Here is a 25,887-nt window from a genome sequence, read left to right as displayed (position 1 = left end):
GTAAAAGTTTTAACAAGGTTTCTGTAGGTGAACCTGCAGAAAGATCATTAAGGTGTTTTTCAGAAGTTTTAATGGATTGGACTGGCATTTGGCTCTAGGCTGAATGGTTGCCCTGGTCAGTGTGGTGAAGGTGTTTCATGGCTCTAACATCCACATAGTTACTTCTTACTCAATAAAGTATTGTATGAAATTGTGTTTGGGGTGTAAATCCCTAGTTTCACCATGAAACAATATTATGTCCATTCTTTGATGATATCACAAGGTATGCCACTATATTATTTAAATTTGATGTGATTTGCGAGCCTGCAAACAATATGAGACAATGCCCATTTACCAAAATCTGTTACAAAAGAAGCTGTTATCCCTTTCTTTTTTGCTTTTGACCATAAAACATAAAAATGCCACATAAGTGATGTAAATAATTGTAACCGACTAAGTGCAGTAAAGTTTGCTTTAAAGTGACTCCACTAACACACATAACACAGCGCATGGGATAAGTTAATTTTCAGGGCATTCTGCTAGAAAGACCCTCCTGGAAGGAAGCTTTTAATTTTAACAAAAAACAAGATCTTTTTCCTCAAACTTTGGGACCATCTGGCTCAAAGCCCTGAAGGCAAACTTCTCCAAACAGCCATAAAACATGGATTAGCGAGGCAATTTCACAAAAGTCAAAAATCCATCTGAGTAATAACAAAATCAGATCAGAAATACTTTATTGATCCTTGAGGGGGAACTGTGATTTTTTGCAGTTGCTCCAATGTAAAGACTAGAGAATAATAATCAGTAAGAACAAGTTTATGAAATTAAAGTATGTAAATATAAAGCATTAAAATACAATAAAATAGAAATGAAATTGTGCATTATTTTACAGTGTTTGACACTAGTACTTAAGATATTAAAAATATCAGAAATAAAATATATTGTCACTGGCTGTAAGTGTAAAACTTAAACATAAGAATTATGTACAGTTATGTGCATTTTTTGTTGAATAATATATACATTCAAGAGGTGTTGGTGAGAATAAGTCATATACTGAAAAATATTGCACAGGTAACTGTTAACGTTCATAGACAAAACAATAGTTTTTTGCTAGTTGCACATTATTAGTTTAAGCACTTTTACATTGCATAAATTAGCGTAGCAGCTAGTGTACTTTTCAGCTAACTACATGTATTATGTATACTTTTTCCTATTCAATGTTGGTTAAGTCACTGCATCTCCCAAAAGAACAGCACAGTTGAACTTTGGCCCGCGTGCAGCCGTGCACGTATTTCAGCCGAACATTGTTGAAACAGAGCAGCTACTTTTGCTGACGGGAGAAGTTAGCTGAGTGAGATGCTCAGTGAGGCACATACATAGTGTTTCCTGAATATTTTATCTCATAACAGTGTTGTTTCCATATGGCATGTGCTTTGTCTGATAATATGTATTTTCATCTACATCAAAAATATTTCCACACTGCTTACTTAATCCCAAGTAAATAACATTATTGTCATCATCTTTTTTACCTGCCTGGCGCTGTGTGACAGTGACTCAGACTTACATCCTAAAGACGATGATATGGATGGATGTTTTACTTTACGTCGATGATAGTGGATTGTTTATCAGTGAATCAATACATGAATCGAGATTGATGAATAGTTACACCGCTAGTGTTTGGTTCTTTGCACTAGATGTTTTTTTTTTAGAATTCATATATGTTTTTTCTTCTTTTTAAATTGCTGCACAATATCTCTTTTCCCTTGCGATGTAAACACTTTACCCTATATACAGTATCTCATTCATCCTCTGCATCATCCCAGAGAAAGTTGTCATAGATTCGCTTACATCTCATCTATACATCCATCCCTTCTTTTCTTCCCCCTCAAACACACACACACACACACACACACACACACAAAGCCACACCAGCATGTAACAGTATCCCTCTTTTTCCTGCCTGTTCTTTTGCCTCCTGCTGTGCTCTCCATGTGAAACCCCTATTCTCTCTCATCACACACACTCTCCCTCTCTCTCATGAACACTTGACCATCCCTCCTCTTGCTTCAATGTCCTGTCCACACACACACACACACACACACACACACACAGGAACACCACAATCTCCACTTTATCCATGCTTGTCGTCACAGTCCCACACTGGAACGCACGTCCACACATAATCTGCAGCGCACACTCAAACCCATATACAGGCACGTATATATGCACACGCGTAATCTGCAGCAAATTATGGCCCATACATCCACACAATTCACTCATCACTCTATATGATGTCTTATCCATCCATCAATCTACTGTATATCTATCATCCATCCATCCCTCTCTCCTGGTCCTCTGTTCTGCCCTGTAACTGTGTGATAACCACAGAGTGACACGAGGAGACAGCCAGTGGCTCTGTGAACGATGTTGCTGCAGATTATGTAAGAGCCATAGATTAAGGGAATATCCAGCAGATCACTGCAGGCTCACAAGAAGGAGGGCAGCCACCACAATGAAGCAGAGTGGGGGCTGAGAAAGCTGGCCCAGTCCATTTTTTGTGGAGCAAGATGGAGAGATGCTTGTGAGGGGCCTGTGTGGTTTGTTTTTGTGTTGTGTGTGTGTGTGTGTGTGTGTGTGTGTGTGCGTGTGTGAGAGAGAGTTACACTGAGCGAAAGAGAGAGTGGGAGGGATGCATCATGGAAAATGACTGCTTTCAACAAATATGTAGGAGGAAAGACTCTTCATTACACAGAGAAAAGGGAAAAAAACACAATGGTGTATCATTGGGAATAGAAATAGCCATCCAACAGTCACGATTTTAAACACTATGACCTGTTATGACTGTCAGGTGAAACCATAACAGGAATGGAAACCTCACAGCTACATAAGATAAACGTTTCATTTAATGAGTCAGATATACAACTGTAAACACAAAGGGGAAGGGGGTGTTTATTGGTGTGTGTAAAGGGTGCTGCATGCATTGTCAGTGGTGTGTGTGAGTAGGTGGTGCAGTATGTGGTGCAGGAAATAAACAGAACATAAAATATTTGTGGGAGGTAAAAAACTGAGAGGGAAAGAGACAGAAGGGACCTTTATTTATAGTCCCAGCCACAGGTGTCGGCAATCACAGGATTGGTGATCACCACTTGGGTGGGGAAACGTCCTGATTAAATCAGGACAGATTTGATTTTTGGTGCCCTGATAATTAGCCCTGAGTGTTGTGATTTTCAAGCTCAGGCAAGAGTTTTGACAACACAGATCTCATGTACCATATCTAAAGTTACCCTGTGGAGTTTCCTTGTTTACACTCGGTGTTTCTCACAATACATTGTGTGTATCCTTGAGGCCTACATCTGCCAACTGTACAGCAGATCAGTATGAAACAAAGAGGCATGATAGGGACCCCCTTTTGTGATAGACATAGGCAATCATTGAGGTAAATTCCAGTTTGTCATTTGGCGTCTTTGTCATCTTTATGTTTTATGGCTTATTGCATGCACTACACATTTACATTACTGATCTCCACAATCAGCAGGAAAGCACATTCTGTCATACGCTCTTATATATTTGTCCTCATTTGTGTGAGAACAAGATGCATAAAAACATGGAAATGCTCATCAAAAATTGCTCCATAACACAATTAATAATCAAATACTCCACAGGGTGTCTTTGCTTTTCATACACATCTAAGATTTTTTTATTTATGTGTATGCTTGGATTATTAGTGTTTCACTACACTGCATTCCTATTGTTGTCAGTAGCCTCACCATGACCCCAGCACTACATTAATCTGCGAATTGAGCCCCATTTGCATGGGACGAGTATTACCAGGGGACCTCTAGTAATTTGTAATAATTGCAGAGGTCATCTGTAATCTTAATCTTGTGCAGATCTGCCATGTCCGTCATTTGTCAAGTAAAAATTTCATTGCAAATTCCCTGCCTTATTTTGCCAAGCACAGAGGTCATTTGATAATAATAATACTGAGTGAATTGGCATCTTAGTGATTTGGGGTCATATTAAGGTTTATTGTTTTCTTTGTGCCTCATTTCTGCCACTTTCACGATTGAGAATTGTGGAAGCAGCATTGGCAATTATAGATGAAAGTTTTGAGAGCACTTTGAGTGCAGGAGGCTCATCTTGTTACACAGCATGGAGACCCGTTCACAGAAAAAGCAAGCTCAAATCAGTGAAATCTATGAAAAAAAAAAGGATGAGATGGATAACGTGACAGTGTATGGCAGGATCAGTTCTGTTTCAGTCAGGAACACGTTAGTCAAGAAAAACTTTATTTCTTTTTGCAGTATTATATTTGGTGGTATGGCTCTGTTCTGGGGCCTCTGCCTTTCCTGGGGCTACGCAGAAAGCCTCTTCCATGGGCCTACATGGAAAGCCTTAGGCGGAGAGAGCACACCTCTCTGCTCTTCCACATGCAAATGAGGAAAGCCTGAGGCAGAGAGAGCAAACCTCCCTGCCCTTCCATGTGCCTACATGGAAAGCCTAAGGCAGGGAGAGCAGTAGCAAAGACCCCCAGGAACAGAACAGAGCAGCATCACTGACAAACAGAAATGACATTGATAAGTCAGACACAGCATGAAACGGAGGAGCTGGGGTGGAGGTAGTTCACAAAGCAGCTTGGAGAGGAACCAGCAACAGTAGCAGTTTAAATAGGGCGCCCAGAACGAGATTCGCCAATTGGTTGCATAGAAAGGAATCATGTGATCTATCAGCTGACTCCCTTCCATCAATCAGCTGCTCCATAAGTTGATTGGGCTGTTTGGGATCAGCTGATGTAGCTGGGATGTGAGCTGAGCTTGACATCGTGTCCTGCCTGAACTAAAGCTATGCTCATTTTGTTTAACTCAGTGGTTTTCGACTTTTTGTGGCACACTAAAGGGCAATCCAAAATCTGAAGGCACACCTGTATTTATATCTGTGCACAACAGCATCTATAACGTGTGTTATCACCCTCATCACAACATAAGACAATAAAATTAAGAAAAAATAAGACTAGTAGCTTTGGTGATACTGTCTGTTGACTGTTTTTTTTCTTCTCTTTTCTGTCGGTGGTTGGTCATCTTCGGTGGTGCTTTGTTCTAATTTGTTCCGTACAATAAAGCAATCCATTGTCCCACTCCTTGCTTTCTCTTTTAAATGTTACCATCCCTCACACTGGCTGCCAATCAGGGCTTTTGATGTGTCTGACACTTAAAATTCCCCTGCGTGAACAGCTACAAATAGGTTCCCTGTGAAGGTTTATTGAATTAAATTATTAATATACTGCCTCTTTATTAGGAAATGGGTGTGCACAACGTAGTGATGCAGTCATTTAAAAATTCATTCATAACTTTTTGTATAGGCCCAGCTGAATGTTGCAATAATAATGTGTGGTTATCATAAAATCCCATTGCACATCTAGATTGGCATCATGGCACACCATTTGAGAACCACTGGTTTAACCTACATTTAAAAGAAAAAAAAAGGAGGTTAGCATCGTACAGTACAGCCAGTAGTGCTGTTTAATGTTTCTGTGTTGAACCATATGCAGGGGATAATGTCAGTAAATTTGAGTAAAATACAGACTTTGCTTATCCCGTGCAGATGCGCTGCATGAAACAAAGATGTGGGGGGTAATTTCTAAATCACATGTCCCCAAGTAATTCTAGTTCCATGCGAATAGGGCTTTGGTCACACAGCATTCCTCGCAAACTTTTTAATTAGCAGGGTGTTGCATCTTCAAAGCTGTTTTCCAAATCTCATAAATGTTGTCCGTCTGACCAGAGTGATGCGAAACTAGTGATTATTATGCAACATATCTGCCACAACAAGCCACAGTAGCAGACTTAACATTTGTCCAGTGGAGAAAAGGAGCAGAGTGGAGTGGCTCAGTCTGTTGAAATGTTGGACTTAAAAGTTACTTTCGCCCTGGGCAACCTTTTTATCATTCACAACCAAAAAAAAAACATTTGTGAAATGTTTTGACTTTCCCCTAAGCTTTGTGTAAGGGATACAATGTGGCCAAATCATTTGCCGAGGTCTCAAACGGGGGCTGTGTTATTACTAGCATCTTTTATAGCATCCTTTACAGTTCCATCTTGAGGAAGTCACATAGCAAGCTAGTGGCCTATATTATACCAGGGTTCAAGTTAGAGTGTGAACTCGTATAACTAGAGGCAGGACAGGATGACCTGTCAGAAACAGGAGTCAAACAAGTCTTTCAGATTCTTCTTTTCTTGCATGTCAACCAACAATCCTGCAGTAGATATTAAGAATGCAGTGTGATATTTAGAGGATGTCGTGAAGGTGTAAAACTGCATTTTATTTGTAGCTGATGATCAGGCAGTCTTTGTTTTCACTCAGCTTTATTGCATCTTTTTACTGGTTCAACTCTCGAGGCATTTGTGATAAATAACGACGATGACGCAGAAACACCAATTGATAAAATAATGTGTATTTTACAGTTTTAATCCCACTTTATACTCATTTTATTCTCTTGCTGTCTAAAAAAATCTAAACAATAAAAAGTGTCATGGCTGATATATCCAGGATACCTACAGCCTTGCCTCAAATGCATTAGCATTTACATACACATATTCATCTCTACCATCTAATAACCATCTACAAATGTAAACACACCCACTCAGCACCCACGCAGATGAACCTCCATGCACTTACTCCCATGGCATATCGTTAGTGCACAGCTAGCGTAACGTTATATCACACTCAAGCCAACACTTACACTACGAAACACTCTCGCATGTAACCCCCGCCCACCCACACACATGACTGCCCACACCCAAACAACATCCATACATCTATCAGTCAGTGCCCATCCTCCCCATGTCAAAGTGGGTCTGGTGAAATCTAGAGCAGTGGATAAAGAGAAGAGGAGCTGATCCCCCAGGGATTTGACCAGGAAGAAGCCAAGCAAGCCTGTTGTCATTATCAAAAATAGCTTGTGTATCAGATCAGCTGCGCATACGTACAGTACGCCGCACACACAGGTCATGCACACAGTGTTTAATCACTGCATGATCTTTTACCTCAGAAGGAAGCATTACAGTGATAGGGAGCTGACATTTGAAGCCGCAGCCTGGTTTGGAGATTTGGCCAAGTAGCCGCCAGGGCTGATCGCTGCCACCCGAGACAAATCTTTTAATTTCAGCAGATGCATTTCAGAAACTCCCAGAAGCTAAGAAAAACATGCTTCATCTACTTTTGCCAGAGCCAAGGCACAACTTGACTTTGAGCGGTATTAACTTTGTCTGTCAAGGCTACAGCACAACAAACAAGGAAATAACAATGGAGGCAAATAATATAAACCAAAGGAGACTATGTCGCCTACTTACTTACTCATGGTAGAAGCCCAAATATCAAGGAAAAATTACCAAATCAATAAAAACTGACAAAATAAGTCAAGCAAAACACTCCCTGTCAAAAACACTACTGGTTTGGTACCATGCCATGCAGGGGCCGAGCAAAACCAGGTCGCAGATGGATTGCGGGAAGCTGCAGCCAATGGAATTGTCCCTCTTGGCTCCTTTACAGTCAAGATGGCGGTAAGGGTAACAAAAACGAGTGGCTCAATTCATCTAACATAACATGACTACCTTTAGTGTATCTAACATATTGGGCATGGAATAATCTACAGATGATCCATTTCAAAATAAGAACAAGCTTTTCTACGGATGTCAGTTTTTTTGAGGCATGGTGAAGACCAAAATGTGGCCTGCAACAGACAATAAGGCTTGCTGGTTAAGAGGAGTGAAGAGTCAGCAGCCAATGATGATATAAAACAGCTAACAAGACAGGTTTTTCAACAGTTATGAATCACTGCAACCACACAAGGTTCTTAATAAATGTGCACACAAAATATTAGGCTGATTGGTCCAGTAGTATTCTAGATTAGCTGCAGACACACACTCAGACATGCAAAACCAAATGCATGATCCCCTCTAGGTGGAGATAATAATTCAACAGGAGGACGCATACCTAACTCACAGATAGGGGCACACATTGTAATTGAGTGATGAGTAGGCTTAACATCAGGGTGGCCAGCTGTTAGATCAGAAGGACCCACTCCCTCTCAAAGCTCTTCCCCGCTGTCATGTTGCTATAGGATTTGACCAGTGCCAATCTATTATTTTATTCTCCCTTCTTCTACCCCATAGACTTTTCACAATCCTGGTACAGTTTAACTCTTGTTTTTGTCACGGGTGAAAAGCTGATATGATTGTTTTACTGTAGATTCCAGTAAATAAATATCTCACACTAATGAAGCCTGACGAGAGGTGCAGATTTTTTTTAATCATAGTGCAACATCTTATATTCCTATACTTGGCAACTATCAGTGAAAGATAATCTTGTGTTTCGGGGGGACCATGGATTACAGTTTTATAGTTTACCAAAGTTTACTGCTTCAGATCAAAGAGAAGGAGTTTCCTACTGCATGTACTCAAGCCGAGCCACAAACATGTAATTTACAAACATGTACCAACCTTCATCTGTCGGCCTTCACCATTCGTTTTTCTCTGTTTCATGTTTCCATGGTAACGCTCCTGTTGTCAGACCTTTATGGAGAATTGGAATGACAGGAGGGCTCAACTTATAGTAACAAATCCACAGTGCTGAGTGGTTATGAATTGTACGTCTAAAGATAGCTGCAAGACAAACACTGACAAGGTTGTTGTGAAGATGAGCATGAACACAAAGTCATACTGCTACCACTACATTTTAATCATTTTTCGTTGGGTGAAACAACTGCATCTGGGAATAACTTAAGGTTTGTGAAATAAACAACCCGGGCACTAACTTAGTGTTATTTTTAGATTGACCACTACGCATTTTTGGAAGGGCTCCCCGCAGCCAGAGGATTGTAACAGTTTGATAGTTTCTCAACCCGTAAAGGAGAATGTAATCCTGCAGCCTCACAAATCCAGCCTAAATCTCACAAGTTCAGTTTTGGCTCCAAGACTGTGGTCTGGAAAAAACATCCACAGTGAAGTGACTAAGCCCGACAGCTGAACACTGGATCGATCAGGGAACTATGGGGAGTTTATTTCCTCAAACTTGTGAGCAACCAGTCAAACTTGACACTGCAGTGAACAGTATTCTGCTAAAGTATGGGTTATTTCAGAATCATAAACTTGCTCTGGTGGATAATATAGGAAAACTGAAAATGGACAATGCTTAGTTCCATACTACCTTAATGGAGTCTCTGCCTTGATCCATTAAGAACTGACTGTCTGTGCTTCTTCTGTGGTACTCCAGATTTATACAGTAATTTACACAGTTTTCTTTGGTTTATAAAAAGCCATGGCTCTCTTGTTTCACTCTCTCTGACTCTACCTACAGGCAACACGGTGTTCCTTGACCCATTTCCCAGATGTACTCTCTCATCCTCTCCGCACACATACTGTAGCTGATTTACAACTATTGGAGCAGGGAGCATGTGCTGAGATCACACTGGTTTACTGAAAGTTGATGAAGCATAGCGATAACCATGTGTCAATACACTGCGAGCCCCTTTTGTTTAATATGTTTTGTTTGCTTCCCACAACTGTATCAATCTTCATGGAACGGGTTGATTGAAATCACATCAAATCAGAAACAAAACATCATTGATTTCCTTTGTCGAGCTTAATTACTGTGGTGCTCATTGGTATTCCAGGCAGTTTTTTCGCTCACGTACACATTTCCCACATGCAGTGTTCAACTCACAGCTGCGCAAATACGGCACAACATTAGGATTCATTTTTTATGATTTTTTTTTATTCTGTGTGCAACGTGTTGATATACATTTCATTATAACATGTTGTCCTTTTACATGCACAATCAGTTACAGTATTAACATTCCTTGCACATAACATGATGCTTTCATGACTCTCTGGGAACAGCACAGCACCAGTTGTATAATTAAAACCCTCATATTACATCATGCAACATTTCCTTTAATGTCAATTTCCTCTTAGAGATTCTATATTTCCTTTCTGCCTCTCAAAGGTGGATCCCAGCAGTGTGCTGAAGAAGAGGATGAACTCTGCCCCGCTGTTTGACCGCCCTGCCAAAACATTCCCCAACCCACCTGTCAATGCCCAAGCCTTCCTGCAGCAGGGTTCAGCCGTACCGGCCAACAACGTCCTGACTGGCACCAGCATCATCGACAAATACTCACGCATCCTCTTCCCCCTTTCGTTTGGCGCCTTCAACCTGGTCTATTGGATCGTCTATCTCACTAAGGACACGATGGAGATGTCCAGGTGAGGAGATGGCTTGGTTGTTACGAACTGAAAATAACCTGTCTGGTTAGATCTTGAACAATTTGCAACAGTAGCAGTTATAGTTTAAAAATGAATCAAAATGGACTGCAACGACTGCAGGGCCTATTTTTCACTTAAAATGTTTACAGTTAGACATTTTAATGGATTGCTTGGATGAAATAAGTTACAGTTTCCAAATTTGCTGACACAGTTTTTTTTGTCATCTTGGTGCTGATGTTGATGAGCTGCCTGAGTTGACTGAAGTTGTTGGAGCTTTCCTTTTGTTTCCTTTAACTTAATATAAGGGTAAAATGTCCACAAAGAGGAAGACATGCAGTAGGTAATTTGTAGGGCTGCCTGCGACTCAGAATTTTCCTAGTCAACCAATAGTTGTCATTTAGGGCCATATTTAGCTAGTAGCCTGCATGTTTACGGTATTAATTTTATAATTAAATGAACATTTTGGGCGGGGCAACACAACGGTTTGAGTTGAAGGTGTGAGAAAGAATAGTATCAGTAACATTGTTAACACTGTGCTACATTACAGAGAAATACAAAAAACCGTACTAATGAACCTTCATTAATATAGGCCTATATTTTATCTACAAGTGCACGTCACACACTGGGCGAGCCGCCTGTTAATGACGCTGTGGGCTAATGGGCATGTAGCTACTTCCATGTTTCAGATGATACGTCATGTCTGTAGTCGACAAATGAAGATGAGTTTACATATCACCTTGGGTTCGTCCTTCACCTTCTCAAAATGATCCCACACTTTGGATTTCCTGCCCGACATGTTGTTAACTAGCCTGTGGAATAACCGCAGGTACCAGCCCTGGAAATTAGGTGCTGTGTCTTTAACCACCTGGAAAAGAGAGATCGGACTCTGGATGCTACTCTTGTGCATTTTTTGTGCCAGCTTCCAAGAGCATGGCGGCAGGTTGCATGTGAGGTTGCTAAGCAACCCGAACAAGCACCGTATAGCCTATTTACCTGTAATCCTGAGCACAGAGCTATCGGCCTATCGACCGTGGGGCAGATGTAAAGCTCTGGGTAGCCCTGCACTAACATGATCAATGTTTCCGTGTTTATCAGACTGAATATTTACAGAAGAAGGGAAAGATATCTGGCTGTGATTGGTTTGTAACGCGACTCCTCTCTGACCACTGATCGTAGCCACTTCCTGTGTCTGTCCTTTCAAATTAAATTCCCACATGGTCCAGTCATATAGGTTTTGATTCATTTCGATGAGGTGCAGCTCCTAATAGAGATTCTTTGTTTGTGTGTGTTTTTTTCTGTGACTAAGCAACCAATGAAATCTTGCCGACTAATGACCTTTCTGGTTGAATAACATTTGGTTGATAATTAGGGGGCAGCCCTAGTAATCTGTGATATTGCAGTTTGTAGTTTGGGGCAAAAAGGCCACATCACACACTGTGTATAAGATTGCACATTGAGTCTATAATTTATGTATGGATATTTTAAACCACACCGCATGGTTCAGTGCATATAACTGCCCCATTATGCAGAAAACAAGGTAGACAATATGTAAACCTCTTAGATTGTATGCTTTGTTTATCAGCTGTTCTTCTGTGTGTGTGTGTGGGTATGTGTGTAATGGAGGGAAGTATGGGAATGTGAAGTACGCATCTGTCTCAAATATGTTTTCTCTTTTATTTTCTATGTATGTTCACCAGCCTGGGAGTTCATATATTATTCAGCAGCTACACAAAGCGCTTACACTTTCAGCTCTAATTATTTACCATATGGCTTTTCCAAATGTGTCAGCAGAGTTGACGAGTTGGTCACAGGCTCCATACAGTAGTTGAGTTATAATTGCAAGACAAGACCACCAGGCAACCCTGGCAGGCTCTGTATTTGTCACTCAATGTTTTGCAATGTGTCTCGCACTGTACTGTGCCAATGGGCTGCAGCACTCATAGCCCGTAGGTGTCTGTGCTTTCCATACCCAGCGAACTACCGCCTAAATGATGGCAAGGAAATGTACACAGACTCTGAATGTGCATCTGAGTAGTACTGGAAAAAAATTATTAGATAGAAGATTTAGATTCAATAAAATGCTATCAAGCCCTAACCCTGATGTGTGCCATTTTGGTACGTAAATCTGTGACATCTGGCGTATGGTTTTAATCAAGATACCATTCAATATAAAGACTTGAAACAGCAAACAAACAAGTTGGCTACTGTGGCTGTCAAGTTGAATTGTGACAGCTCAGAGGCACATAAGTGGCATTTCCAAGTGGTGTCTTTCAAATGCACATGACAAACTGAGACATATATATGATTCACAGACTGACTATGGATACGCACAACAGTTTTCATGGCATTGTTATTGCCAAAGCAATATGTCTGTCAATGGATGAACTCTCGCCGCAGTGTTTTGATGACATCAAGAGATGTATGCTGCTCTCATAGATCACCTCTATGGATCCTGTAAAGCTTGACACTTTGACAGAGTGCTGAGGGTTATGCCGGTTGCAGGAGGAAGCTCTGTTTATGATGCATGTGTCTATGCAAGTTTGTGTGTTTGATTTGTCCCAACCATATGCTCTAAACAGATGAATATGCCTGGTTGTGCATTTATGTGCACACTATCGATGTGCTTCACCACTTCTAACTCCAGGGCTTTTCATCTGTGTGGGTTCAGCTCCTTTCATTCTCTGCCTTGCTCTTTCTCTAAAAAGGGAATAGCCCTGAGGCCTGAGCTGAGACAAGTCAGATGACATGACAGTGTTGGCAGGCATTGGGATAGCTCTGTGTGACTAACCCTCTTAGTGACACTGTCTCAACTGTTTCTATTAATTGATAGGGACTCTCAGTGAGAAAGCAAATCCTGACAAACCCCATGTAGGAGAGCAGCACAGTGTTGACCTTCAGGCACGGGGAATGTACAGGAATTAGAAAAAAGGAAATAATAAAATGCAATATAGTTTGCATGTGTGTTCTTGTACAAACTCATGTGCAAAACACGAGCATGTCTGCAATACATTCAAGTGTAAGACTGAGCAAGTGCCGTGAGTGAGGGGTAGAGTGATGAAAGGAAAGAGGAGGTGATACAACACAGTGCCCCGGTGCTGATAACTGTAAATCCCAGTGGTGGAGGAACCTGTAGCTGACCAGCCAGTGCTAAGAACAAGCACAACCACAGGTTGTCACTGTGATTGATTGTGGTTACATCATTCTCACAGCAGAAGTCAACATGGACAAAAGCTGTCACACAGAGTAGCTGCAGGTAGAGTGGGAAAACTTACGGTTGACTTCATTTTAAATCACAAAATGGCTGCATACCAACAACAAGACTGAATCTAACATCCAGGTCTGGTCTTTGTTGATATAATGATGATTTAAATGTTAAATATGGTGTTGATAAAACTGGATCTTTACTTGTTTTTACTTATTTATTTTAACTTATTTTGACCAGATAACCCTGAAACTAGCCAGCTTTGTTCCAATCTCATACAAACAGAAGACAACTTAGATTCATACAGAGGGTGTGACATACTGTGAAAGCATCTATCTGATCACTAATCAGTGCAACTCCTGAATGATCTGTATGGGTAAGGCTTGGTCCACACATACGTGAATATATTTGCGAACAAAGCTTTTCTCATGTTTTGTCCTTTTGTCCACACGCAAACAGCAATTTAGGTGAGTGAAACTGAACCTTTTGTTAAACTCCATCTGGGGTAAAGATCTTCAGCGAGTGTTCAGAGGTCTGTACGACAAAGCAGGATTTGAAGTTAGCGAGGTAACTTCGGGGTTAACTCTGGGTTTTCAGTACTACGAAGCTGGTTCTTTTTTTATCGGGATAAACTACCATGGTAACTTACGCTGAACAGCTGACCTGCTCCAGACTTCAAAGTATCGGATCACAACCTGTCAACACCCTGACCTCTGACCAGTCAGATCACTTTAGGAAAAAGGTATCCATGGACAAGTCCAGAGTCTCAGGTAAAAAAAGAGTAGCCTAAATGTTGTTATAGGTCAACTGAAAAACTTAATTGTTCCAGGGCTTGATTTCCACTCCAAACAGAGAGATCGTTTACACAATATACACATGATTTTAGCTGTATTTGAACTTACTTTAGTCCGCAGATCACTGACAGTGCTGCTACTTTTACTCTCTGGTTCATCACTGCAGCTCAAAATAACATCAGACGCCTGTGTGATGAGAACTAGAAAAAAGATCATATTTAATTGGTAAAATAATCCACACACTGTTAATTGGCTCCTGTTATTATAAATGGCACATTCTGGTCAGTGATTAACTAGGCCTCTTTTCCACTTGTTATTGCAGTAGAAGAAAGTCTTTAAATTGCTTTATGTAACATATTCAGCATCAACCAACTAAACAGCAAAAAATACTCGATACCGCTGTCACAGGTGCATATCTCAGTGATACCTGCATGTAAGTCCACTGGTGAATTTTTGGGTAGTATTTTCAGTGATTGTTCATTTGCCGTTATAAGATTACAGAGCATTGTTTACATCCCACACCACTGGCATTTTACTGTCTGGCAGTCATAGACAGTTTCGGCACGGTTTCATCTCATATGATATGAAGCAGCCTACTTCATTCATGGTTCCGATGATGTTGCTTGTAATTAACACCCCCTCCTCTTTCACATGAACATGCTCGTGGCTGGATAGGAAAATGAAGAGTTGACTGAAATGCTAACCAGCTTTGTAATATTGGTTATCCATACAGCCAATGTTAGGGTTAGTCAAACCAGATAACGAAAAGGTATCCTGGGTAAGCTGAACTGGCTTCGTAGTAGTATTGTGGTAGAGAAAGCTGTGTTTTTACTTGTGCGTGTTGTTATCTCATTTGCGAGTCATTACCACAATAGTGCTGGCCCTAACCTTGCCACCAGGACTTTTTACATGTTTACACATAAATGTGCAGTTACTCTTCCACTATGTTTTGGAACAGAATTTTAAGAATGCGCTAGACAGTGACTTGGTCACTACTCCAGGTCACCTTCTAATAAAAGCTTTCTTTCAGGGCACTAATTGGCCAACATCTACTTTTTGTGGCTTTTTGTGTTACATTTATATCGCTGCCTGTTGGTTTGGAAGCTCTGGACAGCACTTCAGTTGCATCTTTGCATTTTAATTTGGACAGATTTTTTTCTTTTTATGACAGTGCTTGTGTGAATGGGAATTTTTTTGAGAATGAAGGAGGGAAATCTTTTTTTCCGTAGATTTCTGTGTGCGTGTGGACTACACCCAAGAGAGGAGTGATCTGCATCTGTAGTATGGCTTGCCATAATTTGCATTTAGCCCATTAAAATGAGATCTGACTGACGGAGCTGAATTTGAGTGACGAGGTGTAAACAAGAGTTAAGATTGCAATAACACACATGTGATTGAGCTACACTGCAAGTCTGTAGAGCTTTTGTAGACGATGAAAATGAAAGCATGCCTGCTCACTGATCTGGGCCACAGCTGAATTGCAGTCCACCGTACAATGCTTCACACTTCCACAATTAACACTTTATATTTCACAGCTATTTTTATGCAGGACCACCCACATAGTGACCCCTTGATTCTGAGTGAGATCCACCTTAATCCAAACATCACATCCATTAAATGAGAGCGGGCAGTCCTTTTCACTCCAGAGAAATAAATACACAGCTCCAGTGGCCCCCAACTGAAAGCCGATAGCAGCGCATGCAACAGACCTCTTTCTCTCTTTGTAGCCTTGCTTTTATTATAGAAGGCCCTCCTGCAAAGATGAGCTGGACCAGAAGAAAAGAGTGTCTGTTTGTGCGAGTGTGTGTGCAGGTGGATTTGTGTGTGTGTGTGTGTGTGTGTGTGTGTGTGTGTGTGTGTCTACTTCTGTGAGGATACAGGCGAACAAGTGTATAAATGTGCCATGGCAGCAGTGCCTACCGACTGGAGGCTATTTTAATGAATAGCACCATTCAGGGTGAGACATGAAGGAAACAAATTTGCTGAAAACACTTCCTTCCATGAAGGGCCCCAGCTGGTTGGCTGACTGGTTGCAGGCTGGCTGGCTGACTGGTGTATGTGTGTCAGAGTGGGTACAGCAGGCGATAAGCCTTGCCCCTCTTTATTGCCCATCAGAGTGCCAGGCTTGAAAAACAACTTCCCCATTGTTGCTCATAAATCAAAACCACTAAATGCTGTTTCCAACTCAATTCCTATTTTCGACTGCGGGGCCGTAGTCATAACTTTGGTGTAATGATCATTCAATTACAGGCCACTCAGACAGGGAGCGAAGAAGACCGATATAAACAGCGATCCCCTATCTATCATATTTCTGTGCGCGGCCTCGTGGGAATTGCTACATCCGCCTTTGTCGCCTTGTTTGTGTGCGTTTACATGAATCCATTTCTCACACATCTACCTGTGTTTACATGGATGTCTGTGTGCACAGTCAAGCGTAGAGGTGTAAACGTTTACAATTCCTCCTAAGATAAATTGTTATCACACAAGGAAACTGCTCTCTGTCCCCGACTTTCCCTTCACATATACGTACATGCTCATTCTCTCTGTCCCACTATCCCTCACACTCAATTGCTTTCTCTATTCCTCACTTTATCTCAGTGTCACTCTCTCAGACACACACTCTCCCGCTCTCTGCTACCTCCCTTCCTGTCTCTATACTCCCCCTCTCCCCATCTCTCTCTTTATGAACTGCCTGTACTCTGCTTCCTCTTTGATAAGACAGGACAGCCCAACAGGCTAAGCAGAGTGGTGGCCCTCTACCTCATCCACTCAGCATTATTCATCCAGTCATTTCAGAGCAAAGAGGAGCCTCGTCTCTGTAGAGCTGTGCATTACCGACTGTATAGATGCATATTGGCCATCTGGTTACTTTGGCAAATACAGTTAATGCAACAGGGCAGCCTCGTCTAAAGAGAAATAGTTCCATCACCAAAAGGTCATAAGTTCACTCACTGCAAGAACCAATATGAATCTGTCAGCAGTTGTACGACCTGTCAGTGTGCCATGAATACTGCTCGCTCATTTTCAGTCACACTGGATACAGTTATGAGTTATGACTTGCTAGCATGGCTTTTTCTTACATAAAAGTATTAGTTACTAATATTTGAAAGCCTTTTAACAGTAAAGATTGTCTAGAGCAGTGGTTCTCAACCAGAGGTCCGAGGACCCCCGGAGGTCCTAGAGGGATCCTCAGAAAAATAGGGAGTAGTTTATTTACCATTTTTAACTCACTACAGAGGTGAGCCCACTGTGAGTAAGAGTCATAACAGTGACAATACTGACCATAGGTTTCACTTCCTCCATGGTTATCTCCTGGGCTTTAGACTGCAGAATTCTGGTCTCAATCATATCTACAAATCGAAATGAATGAATGAATGAATAATTCTAATTTCGATTACATCTGGAGAAACAAAATTATTTCACACATATTTTGTCACAGTCAATAACCGAAAAGGCTTATTTTTGCCTATCCGATATCAACCAAAGGATAACCTGTTATATCAACAATACCAAAGGAAGAACATAAATAAATTAATAATGAAATACAATATACTCTAAATTATAATCCTCAATTCTTTTACAATTTGATCATTTTACATTAGAATACATTAGAGTAGTTTGTTCCATAATTTGACTCCCAAAACAGCAACACTCCTGTATTTTACATTTGGTTCTTACTTTACATGTTTCATATAAACAACCCTCTTACATGATAATTTCCTTGTCTTAATTTAAAAGAAATTGGAATACAGTCAGGAAGGCTTTTGTTGACAACTCGAAAAAGTGTTTCCAATGTTTTTAAATACACAATGTCTGGAAATTATAAGGTGTAAGATGCTATAAACAGTTGATTAGCAGATTCACAATAACCTGCTTTATGTGTTATTCCCGGGGCTCTTTTCTAAAGTTTAATTATAGGATCTATATTTGTTTTATGTGCATTTCCCCAAATTTCAGCACAGTAAGGCATATATGGCATTACAAGTCAACAGTTCAATAGATACAAACATGTCTTATTCAACAACTCCCTTGTTTTACAAAGAACAGCAATAGATTTAGATAGTTTCAGTTTAGCATGTTCTATGTGAGGCTTCCAAAATAGTGTATGATCTATAATCATGCCTAAAAATTTTGTTTCATGTACCCTTACAATTTGAACATCATTTAAGTTCAGTTTTATTTCGCAATTCGTCACCGAACACATTCATTCATTAAGTGATAACTTATTAACAGCAAACCATTTTTTCAACATGATTAATTCCCTTTCTCTCATGTCATCACCTGAACAAAATAAATTTGTGTCATCAGCAAATGTTAAAAATTTCAAGATATTAGATACCATACAGATATGATTTAAATAAAGTAGAAATAACTTAGGTCCCAATACTGAACCTTGTGGAACACCACAGGTTACTCTTCTCAGATGGAGGCTCCTGAACCGAAATCTTATCAAATGGGGGTCTGTCCTTTCTGTTCTATTCTGTTGACACGAAAAAGGTTGAGAACCACTGGTCAAGTGCACACAATCACAAATACAGAAAATTACAGTTGGCGCAGAAATTTTATGTTTCTGATTGGCTGATCCTAAGTCCCGCCCACCTTAGTTACTGTTGCTAAGTCAGACAAGCTTGACAAACAGAAACATGGTGACATCGGGTGCCACATTGTTTACTAAATAGTTTTTAGACTTCAGGTGATACAGCTTTAAGAAGCCAACAGCAAGGACTACAGTATGTGATGGAAGGATATAGTCATGATGGTAACTTTTATGAACAAGGCAGCATGATGCAAAATTAGGGCTTCCAGTCCCAACGTAAAAGGGAGAAGTAGAGACAGAGGATGACAAGACTAGAAGTCAACATTGCTCCTGCACAGCCGGATATATTTCCTATTTTCCCCCATCTGGGGATCAGTAAAGTACACTATGCATTTATTGGTTTGTTTGGGGTAGCACATAGCCTTACAGAGATAATATAAACAAAGGGATTGTAGCCTTGATCTTTTGTCAGCAATCATCCTATCTGTCCTTTTCCAAATCTCTTTAACATTACCACAGACATGAGGATGACGCAATCTCGGCTGATACTGGTGATCTGATGTAAGGCTAACTTCTTTTGACATAGCCATACGTTAGGTAGCAAACGCAGTTTTGCTCACGTTAGCTAACTTAAGATGTGACTGTATACAGTGTAAAGTGTCCATGAAGGTTCTGAGTGTCTCTCACCACCATCTTTTAACCATCTTGAAAATGTGGCTTTCTTTTAGACGAGCATAGCACTAAGCAAACATGGATCAGGAAAGGGGAAAGTTGACCAAGGTTCTGCTGGGTATGAAGCTTGCTTAATTGTTTAAGCTTTTTAAAAGGGTGAATATATATCAGCAAACTAATTTCTACCAATCAAATCCAGTGCCAAAATATTACTACGTTATGACACAAACTGTATAGCTACATAAATCAAACAATATGTTAACTGTTCAGCATATGGCCAGGCTACGTATTGTTAACCTGAAATATTCACACCATCCCACAGTCACTCATACTGTAGCTATGTGTACAAACACATTTGCATACTGTAAATGTTTTCAAAATTAATTTAAAGTGAATTTAACAGAATTTTAGCCCCATGTTTGCCCTTGAAAGCACATGGACATGGTGCCTATTCTATCCCAAAATGCCTCCTCGCCTATCTACCAACTAACAGAAAGTTAGCTTTTTTTTTTTCGCCAGTAGCCATGTAAGTTCTCTGGCTGAAAATGGCTCTCAGTGCTGTCAAAAGTGTCTCCTGCTTTAACACATCAGGCGGAGGAGGTGGAGGTGTGAACTACCTGGCAGAGGTTCCCAGACGAGTTTCACAAGGTCTTTGTGAACAACGTTGGCAGCGAGGGACTGAATAAATTCAAATTTTAAATTCCGCCTGGAATGGATGCCAACCTTTGCAGCAACACTGAACCAGAGCATGCTGTTACATCATACCAATGTGCGTTGTGCGGGCAGATGTGGACGCATGTGAAATGGAGTAGGCGTGTGTGGAGGTGCATGCATATATCTGTATGTTTGAATATGATAAAATATCCGTAATTCGAAGAGAAAACCTTTATGTACTCTAGGCAGCGTACCAGGGCGCCCCTCTTTCTTTCCATGTCTCTCCTTAACACACTCACACACAAACACTGTGCACAGTTGCCATTTTTTCCACTAATGTTACCTTTCTCTCTCTTCTTTTTGTCTTTCAGGGACACCGTTTAAGCCAAGACTTTGTCTTCCTGGAAATCACTACACACACACACACACACATACACACGCACACACTGTCATACACCTGCACGGGCACACACACACACACATATATACACAATAAATAGATGACAGACGCTTGCCAAGCACTCTTTTATGCCGCCTCAGTGCATTGTATTTCTTTTTAAGTACTCCCCTGGAAAGTGAGTGTTTTGAGAGCCGATGTACCAGCTCCTATTGCCAACTTGACCCGGGAGCTCACAGCCTGTGGGCCCCCGGCTCTGGAACCATTTCAAACAGGTACTACATCTCTCTCTGTCTCTTTCACTTCTTTATTTCTGTTCCCCAGTATTTCATAAACACTTACATGTTATGACACTTTTTCAGTGTCCGTCCTGTATCTCCCCTGCCCGAAGAGACTGGGCAAGATGCACACAGCTAAGCTAGCTAGGCTGCAGAACCAGAGGCAGAGAAACTACTTTGTTATATGTATTTATTTCTGTATGCGTGCAACTTGCATGCAGTTTCACACATTGTAGTGGTTTGGCATGTGTGTTTGAAATTACACATTCCCTAATGTGATATTTTGAACAGAGGTTGAGTGCACCCGATGTCCTGACTGGATCCAGTGTGACTGACTGAACTCCCAGCTCTTCCTTCCACTCTTCATTTTTTTTTCTCCCTCAAAACACCCGCTATTTTTTGGTTCACTGGCTTAATTTCCCCCTCGCTGATGGAGTACAGAGGATGTGAGGCAAAATCTTCAAAGGGTTTTTCTGGTGTGTTCCACAGATACACTGGCCTGCTCCAATATTCACTGTCACATGCACATGCGGATGGAGAAACGTGCACATGTCAGAAAATACAGACACTGAAACATGCACACGTGCCACTCACTTACACACACGACATGCTTTACATGATTTTCACAATGTCAGGATTTTATTTCCTCTTTTCCTATAGACAGAAATAAACTTTAAATCATCAGTGCATGATTGAATGACTATCATAAAATAATACCTGGTACCAGTTCTGAAAAAAATCACAGAAACACACAGTACATGCCTACAAGAACAAGAGGGGACAACACTGCAACATTTTTAAAACAAATGTTAAAGCTAAAGGTCCAGTGTGGAGGAATTAAGGGGATATACTGGCAGAGATGGAATACAATGTAATATAATAAGTATGTTTTCTTAAGCAAATAATCACCTAAAAATAAGAAACTGTATGTGTTTTCGTTACCTTAGGATGAGCCATTAAATGCAGCCCACACAGGGAGCCTACATAGGGAGTGATAGAGAGTCATATTGCACCACCATGTTTCTACAGTAGCTCAGACTGGACAAAGCAAACACTGGGTCTTTGCATTTTTGTGTTTATGCATCAGCCACTGTGCTACAGTAAGTGTCAGAAAAAGGCAGATGTTTTTACGTGACACTGCTTTATTCAGTGTTTTGATCAGTTTTTAATCACCTGCTCTGTTTGTTTTGGAGAGGAAGAGACCTCTGCGGATAATTGGTCCGTTAATAAAAACATCTGGGTCTCAAGTTATCAGAGGAAAAAAAGCTGAGCACACATTGGCAGGTGCTTGGCCAGTGGTCCATGTCCAGCATGCCAAACAGCAGTAGGAGAAACACTGATTTGTATTGTGAGGCTGCTTTATTCAGTGTTTTTACCGGTTTAAATTGATGGGTCCATTTGTTTTGGAGGGATGCAGATAAATCAGCTCACGGTAAAAAGCCTCCTGAACATCTGGATCAGAAATAAGGTGAGCACACATTAGGTTGTCAAAGAAAATAAGTTAGCAGGAGCTGGGCCAGCAGCCCGTCTGCAGACCCAATCAGTGGGTCTGTTTGTTTTAAAGAGGAAGAGACCTCTGCAGATAACTCGGATCCTGGTAAAAACCTCCTTAACAATGAAAACTGAGGATATTCTAACCAGGAGACGTTTCAGCTGGTTGCAATCTGCAATCCTCACAGCTAGATGCCACTAAATCCCCCTAAATCTTACACACTGTTCCTTTAAGTTTGCCTGATGTTACATTAAGACAAAGGATTCTTTTGAGCTGCAAAATGTACGACATTCAAGACACTTCAGGGCAACAGCGAATGTATAGAAACAATGGGAAAAAAAGAAACAGAGGTAAACCACAACTGCACACACTTGCTAGTGTCTCATACAGTAACCTGTATCCTGGCAACAACTGATTTTTCCTCAGAGAAGATTCAGGCCTTTACACTCATTTTGTATCATTTCCTTTTTCTGTTTTTTTAATCTACTTATTGTAGTGGTTTTAATTGAAGTTAAAGGATCCCTACACTGGTTGCCAATTATCTCTTGAGATGACAGCTCTGGCTTCTGGTTGTCATTAACAAAGCAGCTGAAAAAAAAATAGACACCTAAACCTATCATCATCAATTATATGAAATGCCAAAACGTATTCATTAATAATCCACTTGTGTGGATTTGCATACGATTATGCAGAGTTTCCAATTAAGCAGAGATTGTAACATGTTAAATCCATGTGGTGTCTAAATATAAGCTGATGTGTGTTTGCTTCCTCATGGCATCCATCATCCACAAGGATGTTCTCATTAAAGGTGTCTCTTAATAACACAGGCACCTTTTAAAAGGAAAAACCTGCAGACGGTGCCAAAAGCTTATAGTAGTCCTGAAAGCTGTACACCTCCTCTGGCTGTTTAGTGGATGGGCTATTTGATTTTGATTCTCACAAAAAAAATATGTACAATTAATGTAAATTGCCCCTGTGTTCTTAATCAGTCTTGAAAAACTGATTTTTGGGTTCTTTAATTCTGTGTTATAATTTTTTTAAAAGATATTCTGGTTTGGAGGGAAGCTTTTCATTTGTTGTAATTATGTGTATTTCTTCTGAGCACTTTGATTTGTGAACAGACCAGCATGGTAGAGCTCAGTTCGACAATACTGATAGAGTAAAAATATGCATGATTAAAACTTTGCATCATACACATAGTTTTTTTTATAGAGTAAAAATATGCAATGCAATAAAAAATGCAATACAGACTCTGGTAGACCCCCTAGGTTGGGATCAGTTGCTTCAACAAAAAAAAAAAAAAATATTCTGGAGCTGCAAAAGCTTTCATGAACTTGGAAACAACAACTCTATCGCCAGACAAGAGGATCAATATTGGACTATTCTGCAACAGTGCCAAGGATTTTAAATTGTTGCTTTTTGTAATATTAGCGTACAGCAACTATGACATGGTTAGAGTTAGGCTACTAAAACTTACAAGAGGATGCCAACTCTGGCATAAAAACCTGATGTGATAGATTTGGACTCGTGTACTTTACATCTTTGGTTAGTTGACATTGAAATGACTGGTGTCAGTTATGGTGTGCAGAGGATTTGTTCATTTTAAGGCCTGTTGTTGCATGTTTTTTTCTTTCACATGTGCACCAAAGGACTAAAGGAACAGTGGTGTCAGCCTGTATGAACTGTCTTTGTACCCTCCCTCTTTCTCTACTTCATCCATCTCCCTCCTCTACTCTGTCTACGAGGCAGAGGCTGATGAGACAGGGCATTTCAGCCCTTCTTGCCCTGCGTGTCAGGCTCCATTGTGGGAAAAACCTGACTGCCAGTGAACTCGGACTGCCACAGAACTGCTGGCTCAACCCCAATGGAGCCTCGGAACACCAACGACCTCCCACCTCCAGCGGTGACTGAGCGTGTTTCGGCAGGATAAAACTTCAGTGGAATAGTCAGAGTGAGAGGGTGTGCATGGATGTGTGTGTGTGTGTGTGTGTGTGTGTGTGTGTGTGTGTGTGTGTGTGTGTGTGTGCTTTTTTTTTTTTAATATGATTGAGCTCATTTGCTTTTATCAGTGACCCGATTGATCTGCCCTCTGACCCCAGCCTAGCTGCTCAGCTCCATCGCACCACAGAGAGAACTGCACTTGCATGACCTCCGACCCTTTATGTGCTTGTTAGGGTTGTTGAATGTAGAAGGTTGTGAACTCCATAGAATATAGAATTCTATTGCTATGGTGACTGCAGCCATAAACTGCCCTTTAGTCATTTTGTTTCCATCCACAGGCATGGGCTTTATTGATTCTTTCATTTAGCCAGCGTTAATCTCTTTCTCTCTCTCTTTCTTTTCTTTTCTCATTTCTACAGTCATTTGCCTAGAAATTGTGGACACAATTTAGAAGACATTGAATGCTCTACATTGTTATTTTATGTGTATATTTTGTGAATATGATTCAGTATTTCTGTAGGTTGCTATTTGTATTCTGACCCTGCTTGATGATCAGCTGCACTGCATTAACCATTTGTACTGGTTTGAGCGACAGACCACCGACTTTTGTATTTCTAGCGGTTTAGTTCATCCACGTTTGCTCCTTGTACACATTGCTCTCCACTCGTTTTTATTATTGTCATCAGGAAGGCCTGTTTGTATTGCAACAGAAAACAATATTTGCCTATTCAGGTCTCTTGTCCCCTGTTAATAAATGAACCCTTACTCTCTTTTCCCACAGGATTGTATATTACTATGTTCAATAAAGCCAGATTATGTATATAAATATATAAATATATTGCTCTTTTCCACTTTGTATAAAACTGCCACTGCATAGTGAGAGATTGAGTCTTTTAAAGTAGCTTGTGAGGCTCTGCTTATTGTGGGATTTTTGTGAAGATGCAATCTCTGTAGCCCTACTTAGCGGGGCATTTCATTATTGCCATAATTTTCATTATATGACATGTAAGAAGCTGTTTTCACCCAAACAGATGCCAAAAAGAACAATGCTGGATCAATGTTACAGTCTATCCTCATGCAGAAGATCACAATTGTTTAATCTAAGCACTTTGATTTGTTACTTTTAATCACACAGTGTGACACCAATAATTCTCATTTCACACATGAATGCTACCATACCCTTAACGTGACTCTTATATTGCTCCCAATCAGTGTAGTAATGATGTTATATGAGATGTCGTGTGAGGGCTGTAGTGGTATGGTTTGGTCAGTGACTCACACATTTATATAACACAGTCTCAATATGTTCTTCTACATGAATGGGCTACACTACAGTTAACAATGCAGCTTATGACACTGAGTGTTGGCTGGCATTCAGTGACACTTTGTACTGCAAACACACACACACAATCATGTTTAATGCAGCTATGTATAAATATGTACACACATACTGCACCTGCAGTGCATGCCCTGGAGTCTTTTTTTATCTTTTACACTATGAAGGCATGCCCTAAAGGAAAGTGAACCTCTACTCCCAATAGTGTTAACTTTCCATTCATACACCCATTTAACCTCCACATCCATCCCCAGACACACTCTCCTCTCACTCTGCTTTCATTCCTTAACGCTGAGAGCAGCCGGCAGGCAGAAACACACAGAGGCCTGAGGCAACAAAGGAAAGG

At 40.6% G+C, this 25,887-nt stretch overlaps 1 protein-coding gene across 1 annotated transcript in view; it reads left to right on the top strand.

Annotated features, from left to right (window-relative positions):
- Positions 1-25,044, top strand: part of gabra6b (gamma-aminobutyric acid type A receptor subunit alpha6b) — a 37,576-nt gene extending 12,532 nt beyond the window's left edge. Inside the window, exons 9-10 of the mRNA XM_049591741.1 lie at positions 9,982-10,238; positions 20,469-25,044. Of these exons, the coding sequence (XP_049447698.1) occupies positions 9,982-10,238; positions 20,469-20,481 (270 nt within the window). The 3' untranslated portion in view covers positions 20,482-25,044. The remainder of the gene's footprint in view (positions 1-9,981; positions 10,239-20,468) is intronic.
- The last annotated feature ends 843 nt before the right edge of the window (positions 25,045-25,887 follow it).

This window comes from Epinephelus fuscoguttatus, linkage group LG12 (genome assembly GCF_011397635.1).
Source record: "Epinephelus fuscoguttatus linkage group LG12, E.fuscoguttatus.final_Chr_v1".
Lineage (NCBI taxonomy): Eukaryota > Metazoa > Chordata > Actinopteri > Perciformes > Serranidae > Epinephelus > Epinephelus fuscoguttatus.
This window is presented reverse-complemented; position numbering and strand designations above follow the sequence as displayed.